The 12,750-nt window shown below is 40.3% G+C and overlaps 1 protein-coding gene across 1 annotated transcript in view; it reads right to left on the bottom strand.

Moving 5' to 3' along the window:
- Positions 1–12,750, bottom strand: part of LOC138634956 (protocadherin Fat 3) — a 67,495-nt gene that overhangs the window by 25,849 nt on the left and 28,896 nt on the right. The window contains exons 12-29 of the mRNA XM_069722208.1: positions 12,123–12,398; positions 11,732–11,942; positions 11,382–11,596; positions 11,020–11,178; positions 10,427–10,548; positions 10,123–10,305; positions 9,894–10,008; positions 9,490–9,771; positions 8,555–8,905; positions 7,711–7,884; positions 7,040–7,570; positions 5,558–5,922; positions 4,358–4,511; positions 3,659–3,766; positions 3,346–3,529; positions 2,734–2,954; positions 1,673–2,125; positions 76–210 (exon numbers count right to left, since the gene is read on the bottom strand). Coding sequence (XP_069578309.1) covers positions 76–210; positions 1,673–2,125; positions 2,734–2,954; positions 3,346–3,529; positions 3,659–3,766; positions 4,358–4,511; positions 5,558–5,922; positions 7,040–7,570; positions 7,711–7,884; positions 8,555–8,905; positions 9,490–9,771; positions 9,894–10,008; positions 10,123–10,305; positions 10,427–10,548; positions 11,020–11,178; positions 11,382–11,596; positions 11,732–11,942; positions 12,123–12,398 — 4,239 coding nt within the window. The remainder of the gene's footprint in view (positions 1–75; positions 211–1,672; positions 2,126–2,733; positions 2,955–3,345; positions 3,530–3,658; positions 3,767–4,357; positions 4,512–5,557; positions 5,923–7,039; positions 7,571–7,710; positions 7,885–8,554; positions 8,906–9,489; positions 9,772–9,893; positions 10,009–10,122; positions 10,306–10,426; positions 10,549–11,019; positions 11,179–11,381; positions 11,597–11,731; positions 11,943–12,122; positions 12,399–12,750) is intronic.

Raw genomic sequence — 12,750 nt, 5'->3', positions numbered from 1 at the left:
AAAAAGATACATAAAGTAGCTTTTCAAAGCACCTGCAACTCTCTGAATTTAGGAACATATACTGTGATAACAAACCTGTCCATTAGAGCCCCAGTCTGGATCAAGTGCACGCACTTGGATCACTCTTGTCCCACCGGGCATCCCCTCCATCACCGTGGCTAAATAGTTGTTAGTCTCAAACACGGGCTTGTTGTCATTCACATCTAGTATCTGCAAAACACAAAAAGTCATTAACTCACCTCAGGAAAGTCTAAGTTAAACATGAGTAACGTTGAGAAAAAAAAAATCCCTAATTGTCTGCATTTTAATGATTCTTGCAAATAATTTGCTTTTAATTATTACGTTGTGTCTAATTTTGTAAATTGTACTTTACACTTAAGAAATTCTGCACCATTGTTCCACAACGTACAGAAACTAATTCAGAAACTTATTACACATGCACCTTCCTTTGAGACTGTAACAGGTATTTAGTATTTCCTGGCTGAGTAAGCTCTTGAGTAGACCTTTGTTTTCTGTTTTTTCACTATTATGCATCCTGTCTGTCCATTAGTACCTATGAACGTTCATGAACGCGACATCTCAAGAACACCTTCAAATTTCTTCTTCTTTTTCTTCTTGTTATTTGGCACAAACTTTTTCTTAGTCTCAAGGATGAAATGATCAGATTTGTGCAGTTATAGATCAAAGTCACTGTGACACCATGCCCATCCTATTCTTCTGAACACAACATCTCAACAACACCTTCAGGGAATCTCTTCAAATTTGGCAGAAACTTTCACTTGGACCTAACAAATAATTGATTTGATTTTGGGGATCAAAGGTCAAAGTCATTGTGACCACATATTTATCGCATCCACATTTTCCATTTTCTTAACCCTTTAAAAACACACCTATTTTTTAGGCCTCTGCTCATAAATTGCAAAAAGAGTATATCTCTGCAACCACAATAAAAAAAAGTATTTGTAATAATAAAGGGAACACTTGTGAGATTTGTTCAGATGTGTAAATATCAGTATATATGTCCATATTTTAATAATAGTTTAGTCACTCTAGGGCTTAAAGGGTTAAATGCAGCATCTCAGGAGCACCTTGAAGAATCTTCTTTAAATTTGGTGCAAGCATTCACTTGGACTCAGGATTAACTGATTTATTATTTGGTGTTTATAGGTCAAGGTTGCTGGGACCTCATGACCATTCCATTCTTGGGAACGGTATATCATAACTCAGGAACAGAAAGAGAGATTGTGACCATATTTCACCTTTCGTTAGATACTGAATTAGTGTCACTAATCTTGGGAGTCCACCTTCAAACTGTGACGATTGATTTATGTACTGTTGGGTTCAAGATTTGTGTGAAGCATCCATGTTTTAGAATGTGTAACTTCTTTGCAGAAACATCCACATTTAAAGCATTGCCTACTATCATGGCTAAAACTTTCTGTTCTATCAGAAAAAGCTTCAGTGGCAAAGTAACACAAGATATAAGGATTCCTTCAAAGTTCAATGGCCAAATACATTAGGCTACATGAGTCTGGACAGACATGGATGTAAACTTCCGCAAGGTGATAATTCTAGTTTTATTCTATAGAACTCAACTGTTGAGGCAAAGATTGAATTCAGTTCACTTCAGCTCAAGAGGAAAAGCAGCTCTGCGCAGTATTGTGTCACCAACCTTAACTTCCAGGTCTACGGTGGAGACAGATTCGATCAGGTCTTTTCTTGTTGTTGCGGCAATCTTGAAGCGAAAGATGCTGACCTCTTCATAGTCTAGGGGCTTGACAAGACGAATGAGACCTGTCTCCCTCTCCACCAGGAAGGTCCCGCCCTTGTTGCTGTCTTGTGTCTCTCCTCCAACTGCAGTGAAGAATCCCATCTGTCCAGGTCCCAGGTACACAGATCCCAGAGCTGTTCCTGCCGCTGTGTCCTCAGGGATGGTGAAGGAATACTGAGGCTGGCTGAATGAGGGAACAAATGCGTCTGCAGGGACGACATGAATGAAGGCTGATACCAGGGAGTGTTTGGCCGGAGAACCACAGTCCGTGGCTTTGACAAAGAAGGACAGCACGGTGCCCTGGAGGTGGTCTACTGTGCTTTTAGTCATCATCCAACCACTGTCCGGCTCCACCTGTGCACCATAAAAATAGCAAAGCCATTTAAATCAACTTTGGAGCCAAAAATCGTCACTCTTGTAATAACAATTTTGTCTTTGATTTTGAGTCAACGGCTTTTTGGTGTTTTGACATATTTTTTTTATGAAATAGGAATAGAGCAGTCGTTGGATTTTACTTTTTATATTTAAAATTGAAGGTTAACAGTATCATTTGAGCTTGACATATTCATATGCAACAACCAAAAGCCTTTAATCCCACGCCGTTTTGTTCATAGGACAGATAATTCTTTATTTGTTCTCTATTGAATTTTTAATTGCGATTAAAAAATTGACCAAGCCTCAACCTTAATGTAACATCATTTTGATTTGATGAGTAGAAATCTATAATCTACAGTTAACAGATGGCTGTTAATCCTCTGAAATGGGGAGGGGGTGTCAGACGAAAATATCCCTTAATTGAAAATCAGGGTAACAGCATACATTTTCTGCTTTAATGAGGTTTATATACATTTGTTGACATTTAGATCTAGTTAGATTTTTATGTATTTTTATGTATTGTGCTGGGATTTTATCATTTTTATGAGGGGCAGTCATCTAAAGTATAAAGAGCAATATGTACTGACCTCCAGAACATCCACCAATGACAGGCGTGCCTCACTGTAAAGGGAGTAGGTGATCCTTCCATTAGACCCAGCATCAAGGTCACTGGCCTGGATCTGTGTGACAAGAGAACCTTTGGCAACGTTTGCTTTGATGCTCATGCGGTACTCCACTGCTCTGAACTGAGGGGCGTTGTCATTCTCATCTGCAAGAACCACTCGCACTGTACAAAATGATGCACGACCTGCAAAAATAACACAAAATAAATGTCTAATTTGATCAAATATACATAATTTTAATACAAACAAAATGTACCTTATTGTACAGGTGAATTCACTGTGAGCCATGCTGGATGTTAAAATGTAATGCATCTGTAATGTGAATATGCTTAAATATGCATAAAACTTCAGGAGTGACGGGCCCTTATTATACAAAAGCAATCACCTACAGTGCATTTACTAAAAAAAACATGAGCACCCATGCACTAATGTAATTTCCATGTTTGGACTTCCAGATTTAGAAGTAAGACTTTCATTCTATTTTCTAAATCTTATATTAGCTGATATTAAGATGTTTTTTTTTTTTTTGCCAGGGAGGCAGTTTAAAGTCAGTCTGGTCAGTTGTAAAAATAATACCTCCGCCATCCAGGGCCATAACAGTCAGCACCATGTCCTTGTTAAGAGGATTTTCTCTGTCTAATTTCTGAACAGTGGATATGATTCCATCTGCATCAATGGTGAACTGAGTTTTCCCCAGGTCATTGATGAACGAGTATGTGATCTGGCCATTCAGCCCGGAGTCCTCATCTGTTGCGCGAACCTGGATGTCAAAACAGAAATTCAGTAAAAACATGTCATAATGTTCATCACAAGGTTCCACAACATCATTCATGAAAGTTTCCTATTAAATGTCGTACTAATTGTCTGAGTAGTGAAAAAGTGAAATTACCTGAATGACCTTTAACCCTTGTGGGGAATTTTCCGGGACCTCAGCCAGGTAGAACCTCTGGCTGAATACCGGGCTGTACAGGTTAGCTCCCAGGACATATACAATCACCTGTTAAACATAATGTCGTAGTCATTCCACCACCATCATCATCACCCTCACTGTCTGCTGACATTCTTTAGTCCTAATAAACATCACTGGCTGATTTGTCAAACATGATCAAATCAACAGGACAGAAGAGAGTGTGAGGCCCATGACAAATGGTAACTGATATGAATTACAGACCAGCTGCAGATAAAACTACTGTCGACATATGGAATATTTATATCATGTCAGAAGCAGAAGCAAAAGAATAGGGTGACGTGTTTTTGCTAAAGAAATGTGGGCTGTCAGAGCTCCAAAACTGTCCCATTTATAATTACCACTAAGAGACAGATGTGAAAACATGTTTTTCCAGTTGGCAGATCATCCTCACAGTAAATCTATTATGACATGATATTAACCTCCAACTGTAGAGCTGCTCAGCAGCCAGTTGGAAGAAACTGCAGTTAAACAGGACAGCTGTGAATGTTTGCAATAAATTTAGAGTGAGGGCTTGCTAAAGACGCTCACTCAGCTTTCTCTGGATAAACACTAGAGGTTTAAGAAAAAAAGAGCAACTCAGTTGACAGAACTAAACTAACTGCCAAGTAGTTGTCTCACCTGTGCAGTGTTGGTGAAGACTCCATCTGACACAGACACATTGAGTTGATATGAGAGTTTCATGCCTTGTCTCCTCTTGTTAGACAGACGCAGCACCCCTGTATCTGGCTCCATCATAAAAGTCATTTTCTCATTCCCTGAGAGAATACTGTACCTGAAGGCAAAAGGAGTACAATGCTTACAGTGCATGAGTATTTTTTTTTTTATTCGCTCAGGAAGATGCAAGGGCTGCCCCCCAAATAATCGATTAAGCCTTAGTTGTCAAGAAAAGTCTTAGTCAACCAAGTTTTCATTTGTCGTTTAGTTTTATGAATAAAAACAATCCCTCACACTGCGCCTTGTATTAGATGCTATGACAACTTGCAGAAACTTGTGACCAGTCAAGCCTTCCATCTGAGGAAGGTGGTCTTGTGGGAAACGGGTGACATAGGTCCTTTGTTGTGTGAATAGTGATTGTCTCATGTAGCAGCATGTAGCCACAGCCACCGTGAAATGCGTGTTTACAGCGGCGATTAAGTTACAGTAATCAGTCATAAAGTGTCTAGATAGGCCCAAGTTTTAGTAGAGCAGTTATACAAATGTTGATATATCAATAATCTGTTAATAGCCTAGACACAGATGCAATCAGGCTACGATACAATATACTTTGTTGAAATAAATTAACAAATTGCTAAGTCTTCTTCGCCGTTGTACCGACACATTCAGAATTATTACTGCCTTTCTCGTTAGCACTGTTAACAGGTTGCTTGCTTCATGTGTGCAGTTGTAAAAGTTATATATTTAAAACTCATTATGATGGTTTTGTATTTCTCCGTAATGAAGCAGAGCATTAAAATTGTACTTTGTACATTCTTTTTTGGGGCATCAGCAAATTGTTTAAATTTGCTGATGCCCCAAAAATATATTTTCAAATAATAAAAATCATGAACATGCAACTGCTAGCCGATTATTTGCTGGAACAAATGACTGTTAGTTGACTATAAGAATCTTCAGTCAGGGGCAGCCAAAAACAGTTTGGATGAAAAGACAAATAAAAAATGTAATTAAAAAGTACGATGATTTCTTTGTAAACATAGTTCTTTTCTTAATATAATGACCTGAAAGGTTCAATGGTGAACCGTGGACAAAATGTTTTATCTTTGCTGATACAAAACATTGCAGTGAAACAACAAATCCACTTTTAACCATCTTATTTCTTACCTCAGCCTTTGAGCATCACAGATGTCAGCATCTGACGCCTGAACGCAAGTCACAAAGTGTGCTCGGGGAGCCAGTTCGCTGATGAAGGCCTCGTACAGCATTTGGCTGAAATTAGGTGGGTTGTCGTTTGTGTCCGTTACAGTCACAGTGACACTCACATCACTGCTCAGGGCAGGGTCTCCGCTGTCCGTCGCCCTGACAATGAAGTTGTAGCGCTGAATGAGCTCATAGTCAAGCAGACGTGCCGTGAATACCAGTCCGCTGTTACTGTCAATGAGGAAGTAGTCGCTGCTGTTGTAGATGTCAGATACGATCTGGTAACTCACCACGGCATTCTTTTCTGAATCTTGGTCTTGGGAAAACACCTACATGGGGAGCAGCATTACATTTTACACAGCCTGATGCATTATTCAAGATAAAGTCTGATTTGTTTACTGATATACAACTCTACAGCTACAGTGACACTACACAACACTGCTGTCAAATGTAAAAAGTAAATAAAGTTCTAGGTTTCACTCAGACTCTTTTAGGATGTGATCACATCTCAAAGAAAAAAAAAAATCTCCTATTCAGCACAGTCATTTTGTTTACTACAGGGCTGAGTAAAAATTACCGATGCAGATACTTTAACTTCAATACTGGTTAAATTTTATGAAATCCATTTTCACTCAAAGAAGATCACATAGCACATTACGATTTAGTTTTCATGCAGTTTAGAGGGGGAGAGTCTAACCTGTTTTTTTCTTTTTTTTCTGTAGCTACAATTTACAAGTTATTAGTTTTAAAACAAATATGTTAGTGTAGATGTCACCTAGGTATCAGCATTTTTTGGTGGAAGATAGCAGCGAAGCAATTTGGTCACTGCCATAAAAGTATCAAAGTTTGGTATGCAGCCCTAGTTGACTATATTTTAAAAAGCAATTCTTTGGTGTTAATGAAACGTGAAAAAATTGGATATTCATGTCGCGGTAGTGGAGGCACAACTACTTCAGTTACAAATAAAATGAATAATATATGACGATGTGCTAGAATCCCACAACATGCATTAGCATTGTATGACCTATATGGTAAACAATACCAAAAGAGCAAGAGCAAGTTGAGATGCAATGAATGTGAATGTAGTCCATTGTTCTTAATGCATTTTTGAAATATTCAATCATAATAGATATTTAAAGGCTTATTTTGAGGACTGGCTAAAGAAACGTTAAAAAAAATCTGAATTCAATTATGCTTTCATCTGGAAATATTTTTGTTGTAAACGTGTTCCTCAGTGCAACAACAATGCTGTTATATTCCTTTATTCTCAACAGCTTCCACTGGGAAATTTCAAAGGAAATATCACACTATCCTCTCATAAATAAATTATTTGGTATCAAATGTCCATCCACAACACTGCTGGAGTGAGTCTTAAGTGTAAACAGTCATTCAGTTAGAGCACACACTGGACTTACTCGGTAAACAAAGGCACACACACGCATCTACCTGTAACACGGTCGTTCCAATCATGGAGTTCTCGGGCAGCACAGCGGAGTATGAGGTGTTCTGGAACAGTGGCGGATTATCGTTCACATCCAGCATGACAATGTCCACATCGACCTCAGACTTGGCCCCAGTCAGTGTATCTGTAGCCTTCACCGTTAACCGGTAGTACTGAGTGGTCTCGTAGTCTAATGGGTAAATCACACTGATGATTCCCGTGTCAAAGCCAATGTCAAACTGGAGGGAAGGGTCTCCATCCGTGATGGTAAAGATGATGCTCTGGCCTTCAGGACTGCTGGCATTGATACAGAGGACAGAGGTGGACACGGCCACATCCTCTCTGACAGTGACACCATAAAAGGGCTTGTCAAAAACTGGCATGGCTTTGTTTACTACAGTAACAGGCAGCACCACCTCGCTGGACAAAGGGGGGAAGCCACCATCAGTGGCCACGAGAATCATCTTGTACTCTGCGTTCGATAAGTCTGCCTCAAAGGATCTCTTTAAGGTCAGCTCTCCAGTCACAGGATTGACCTGAATGGCATTTAGAAATACTAGGTTTTAATATAAGAAGCATACAAGCATACAAACCTATAACATTTTCATTACATTGTATTTCCTGCTCTATGATATGAAGATTACTTTATTCAAAGCAGAAAAAGTGTAGCTCTCACTTGAAAGTTCCTGTGCTCCTTCTTAAGGCTGTAAGTTACTTCTCCATTCAGACCGTGGTCTCGGTCAATGGCTGAGACCCTGAAAATAGCTGATCCTGGCTCTGCTTCCACCTGCACTATAGCATAGTAGGGGAGGTTGACAAACGTTGGAGCATTGTCGTTCACATCCTTCACCTAGAACAAGGGGAAAGATATAGTGGGGTCATTGCAAAAGGACTGGCAATGGACATACAGTTTAAATCTGGGTGAAAGGATTAGTAAACACTTATGTTGCCAACAATTTGTCATACCACACAATTATGACAAGCAACAGATATACTTTAAGTGCAACACGCATCATAGAAGAGACCTGTACTTACCTCCTACATTTTTCCACAAGTCACCTTTGTGTTTCTTACTACATAAACAGCTTGATCTTTATCTGCTTGTTCCAACATTTCATTGAAGCGACTGGTCATCATATATTTGAAACCTTCAAAACCAACTAACCGTGTTTATTAGCGCAGCAACCGTATATAAAATTTACATTAAGCCAGAACAAAAAGAAAAGAAAACTGTGGTCCGGCTGGGATCTGCAGACCTTCAGATCTCGACAGGACAAACACAGACTGCTGATCAAAGAAACCAAATTGAGTTTGTCAGTAGAAGCGTGTAAATGAATAAATAAGCTGATATAGCGAAAAATAAACAAACCTTCGGTGTAACACAAACTTGACAGACTAAACAGAAAAGACTTGTGCGGAACAAGAAAACCTGCATCTGCATTAAGTATAAAGGCAAAACATTAACAAACAAAAAAGTTCTTTCACACACAAATTTACACATAGATGATTTCTACACCCACCTGTACTTGTACAATCACCCTAGTCACCCGCATTATCTCATCTTCTTTGCTGACCTCCACCACCAGATCGTAGCTCTCTTTCTCCTCCCGGTCAAAAGGCACCCCAGTGGTGAGCACCACTCCACATGTCGGCCGAATGGTGAAGCGTCCACCAGGGTTCAGCAGAGTGTACTTCAGTGGTTCATTGAGACGGTGGCCGACTGTGTTTACAACTGTTACTAAAGTGACATTGGCTATGTTTTCTTGGATGGAGGCTAAGTAGACCGGGAAGGTGAAGAGAAGGCTGCTGTCTATAGCTTCCCGGATGAGTACCGTGACCGATGCCATGCTGGAAAAACGTCCGTCCCACACCTTAGAGAAAAACATTATTATATTTGTATTGTTTTATTCATGACGGATGACTCAGAACTGGATAATAAAATCATTAATCTCCCTTATTTTTACCGGAGACTGGTAGTGATGTGTTGCTAACACCAGAAGGTGGCGGTAATGCACCTAAAAGCAGTTAGCCAAACACCACTAAACAACAAAAGAAGGAGAAGACCATACCACGGTGCAGTAAAATGTGTCCTGTGTAGTGAGATTAGATTTTATGGTAAAAAAGCAGAAACGTGAAGATGACTACAGCTGTCAAAACGTTCTGCAGGGAACTAGTACTAGTACTAGTACTAATAATTTGAATTTAATGAAACGTTGCTTGTATTGCACTTTTGTTTCTTAACAAAATCGTTAAAATAACCCTAAGCTGATGTATACTGAATAACTATAGGATCTGGGTGCAAAATTCTTCAGCTGACCCAGTGCTCTGACCTCCCCGTGGAAATCAATGTTATGTAAGCCAGTCTAAGCCAACTGCATGCGATTCATCTAAGATAGTACCAGGACACAGAGAAGTTCAAATGAAATGTGATGTCTACTGATAGCTAGTCACTTACCTTCACATTAAACCGATAACGGTCTTTATTGAGGTTCTGATTGATGACAGACACAACTCCGGTGTAGCGCTCCACAGAGAAGCACTCCACATTGCTGTCCACTAGAGAGTAAACTAGCTGGGGTGTGATAGGCTCATTAGGGTTCAGGGTGGGGTAAGAGGTCAGGTCAGGGTCAAAAGCCTCAACCCTAAGGACCTCGACTCCCATGTAGGTAGGCAGGAGGAGAACTGTCTCATAAGTGTCCTGGAAGAACTTTGGGGGCGAGTCATTGATGTTGATCACCTAACACAGGGTAGGCACAGAGTAAAAATAATGTCAACAATTACTTCAATAACAGGGGAATCAGAGTGAGTCAAGAATGGTTTACGAGGCTGTGAAAACTGATTTATATGTCAGTCACTTACCTTTATAATCACCTCTGCTGGGCTCTCAGCACTCCTTGGAGGCTGACCACTGTCTCTAACATGAACCCGGAAGACAAACTCAGAGAAGGTTTCATAGTCCAGAGTGGCAATCGTTCTAAAATTTTAAAGCCATTCAAAACACCCATTACCAGATATATCAGTTTATAAGCAGGTGAATCAGATAAATAGAGATGCACCTGATCACATTTCTACCAGCAAAGTCACATACCGAATCGATCCGGTCCCAGAGTCCACGCTGAAAAACATGCGAGCCGTCTCATCTATGATCTGGAACACTAACAGAGCGTTGTGATTGCGGTCTTTATCAGTCGCCTGGATGACTAAAGGGTTACCATCCTCTCCCAGGACCACACTGTTGACTGGAGCAGCCTCACTGACTGCACCCACATATCTGATAGAAAGAGGACACTGTTGTTAAAGTTTACCTTAGATCATTTCAGAAATGTTCTTTTTGTCAGATGTCAGTGCCAAGTTCTACTACTCTGTAAGTCTACTTTGATCACCGCTGATACCTGATTTGTTGAAATATTGGTGGGCTATCATTGACATCCCCCACTTGGACAATGACAGTGGTGCTGGCCTCCACTCCAGCCATGCTCAGGGTATGTACCACCAAAAAGTAGGATGCTGTTTGCTGCCAAGATAAAGATATCCAAACAGAAAGTGTTGCCTCAAAATTTCTTGTATATCCACTACTGTGCAAAGGTTTTAGGCATTAATGGTAATGTCAAGATACTTTGAAAAATAGTGCTATGATCTTTTCTTTATCAATAAACATCATACAAAGTAAAAAATAAATAAATAAAATATTTGGTGTGATGCCCTTTTGCCTTTCAAATACCACCTATTCTCCAAGGTGAACTTAGCTTTTTTTGCTCTTATCGTTGCTGAATATATGACACTGACTGTATGTTTGACTCATTGTCATGCTACAGAATGAATTAGAGACAGGACAGTAATGTGTGATAAGAAACTAAACATCTAAAGTGCATGAAATGTTTGCACAGGAATAAATATGTGTTTCTCCTTCCAAAACAATAAAGTCAACATTGAGTTTTGGTCAACTTTACACACCAATACCACTGACAAACAAAGTTCAACAAACCTCAAAATCGAGCAGTTTGCGTGTAGTGATTACGCCGGTATAATGGTTAATAACGAAACAATGCTCCTCGTTGCCTCTGGTGATGTCATAAATGAGTGCTGAGCGGCTGATGGCACTAACAGTGGTCACATGTGTTCCAATTTTGCTGTTCTCCATTATCTGTAAAGACGGACAGCAGAGATATACATTTCAGGCACTTTCGGGAGGTATGTGCACAATTTAAATGAAGATAGTAACCTCCTGTATGTCTGTCTGAGCATTTACCATCCATCCTTGCCTACCACCTTCAAGCCTGCCTTCATTCCAACTATCTGTCCCCCTTCAGCCTTCTCTCTCTCCCATACATCCATCTCTCTCTTTACCTCAGCTTGATACTCCTTCTGTGTGAATTTGGGTTTGGAGAAGTCAGAGAGTATCAAGGAAATGCGAGCTGAAGCTGTTGCCATTAATGGAGGAAATCCGCTATCCGTGACACGGACAGTGAGGGTGTAAAACCCCACAGAGGAGAGGTCCAGGTCCTTGGCAATGAAGATAAGGCCTGTGGTGTTATCAATGCCAAACACACCACCTGTGTTACCTGAAAATAGCAGAAGGTTACAGACAGCATAGATAAATGAAAAAAATAATTTTAATTCCATTTGAGTCATAAGTGTTTAAAACAGATGAAAAGAGACACATAATAATATTAGTTTTCTTTGAGATTGAACCACACCTGCTTCCATAGAATAGGTGAGTTGCCCATTAATCCCATTATCTTTGTCCAGAGCTGTCACCTGCAGTACAGGGGTGTCTGGGAGGGACGTTTCATAGGCCATAGCATCGTACACTGTGCTGGTGAAGTAGGGGATGTTATCGTTGGAGTCTTCCACTGCCACCAGGATACGAGCCAGGTCACGGTTAAAAGGAAATTCCTGATCCTTGACCTGGAGCAGCAATGCGTGAAAGAAGAGATGAATATGGATAGAGTTGTATGAGGTGATAATTGAACGAAATCAGTTCAAATTAAGTCAGCCAGACACAGTTGCCAAGGGGAGTCTCATTTAGTAGAGAGCACATATACACACACAGAGAAAAAGGAATTTCTCTCATGTCTCCCTTCTCACCATAATAGTGAGGATGTGTTGTGTTCTGGCCTCGTAGTCCAGCCTGTCTGCAGTGTAGACAACTCCCGTGCCTGGATTGACCCTGAACAGTCTCATACTGGCTGGGTCTACACTCCCATAGATGGAGAAGCTCAGACGGGCACGCTCATCCATGTCTGACGCTCTGACCCGCAGTAGCTCCATGTCAACTGGTACATCCTCAGACACACTGATATCATATGCCGGCTGGGAGAAAACTGGAGGGTTGTCGTTGCTGTCTTGTATCCGGATGAACACCTGCGTGACAGAGATGGAGTTAAAAATTCCAGAGTCAGCAAGTTTAGTGCACAGTATATTATTGCTAGATGCAAGAGCACTGATGAAGAAATAGTGACTGATAATACTTGGTGTAGAGTAGGACTCCCCTTGAATTTTTCATTTGCAAAGTGACCATTGAAACAGTTTTTATACTAAGGCAAAGGAGTATTTATGGTATTTTTCTATGCCAGACAGTGTCTCGCCCATAAGAGATGTGGGCACTTTTGTAAATATAAATACACTTGACCTTTATTTTCTGAGGGTAATCCTATTAATCCACTGACATCAAGGATTTACCTTACAAAAGAAATCTAGTAGGCCAGCCAAAACA

The sequence above is a fragment of the Brachyistius frenatus genome, unplaced genomic scaffold (genome assembly GCF_029030835.1).
Source record: "Brachyistius frenatus isolate BFR_SWC_R1_liver_20210118 unplaced genomic scaffold, ASM2903083v1 Contig_5, whole genome shotgun sequence".
Lineage (NCBI taxonomy): Eukaryota > Metazoa > Chordata > Actinopteri > Embiotocidae > Brachyistius > Brachyistius frenatus.
Note: the sequence above shows the minus strand (reverse complement) of the source record. Positions and strands in the feature narration are given on the sequence as shown.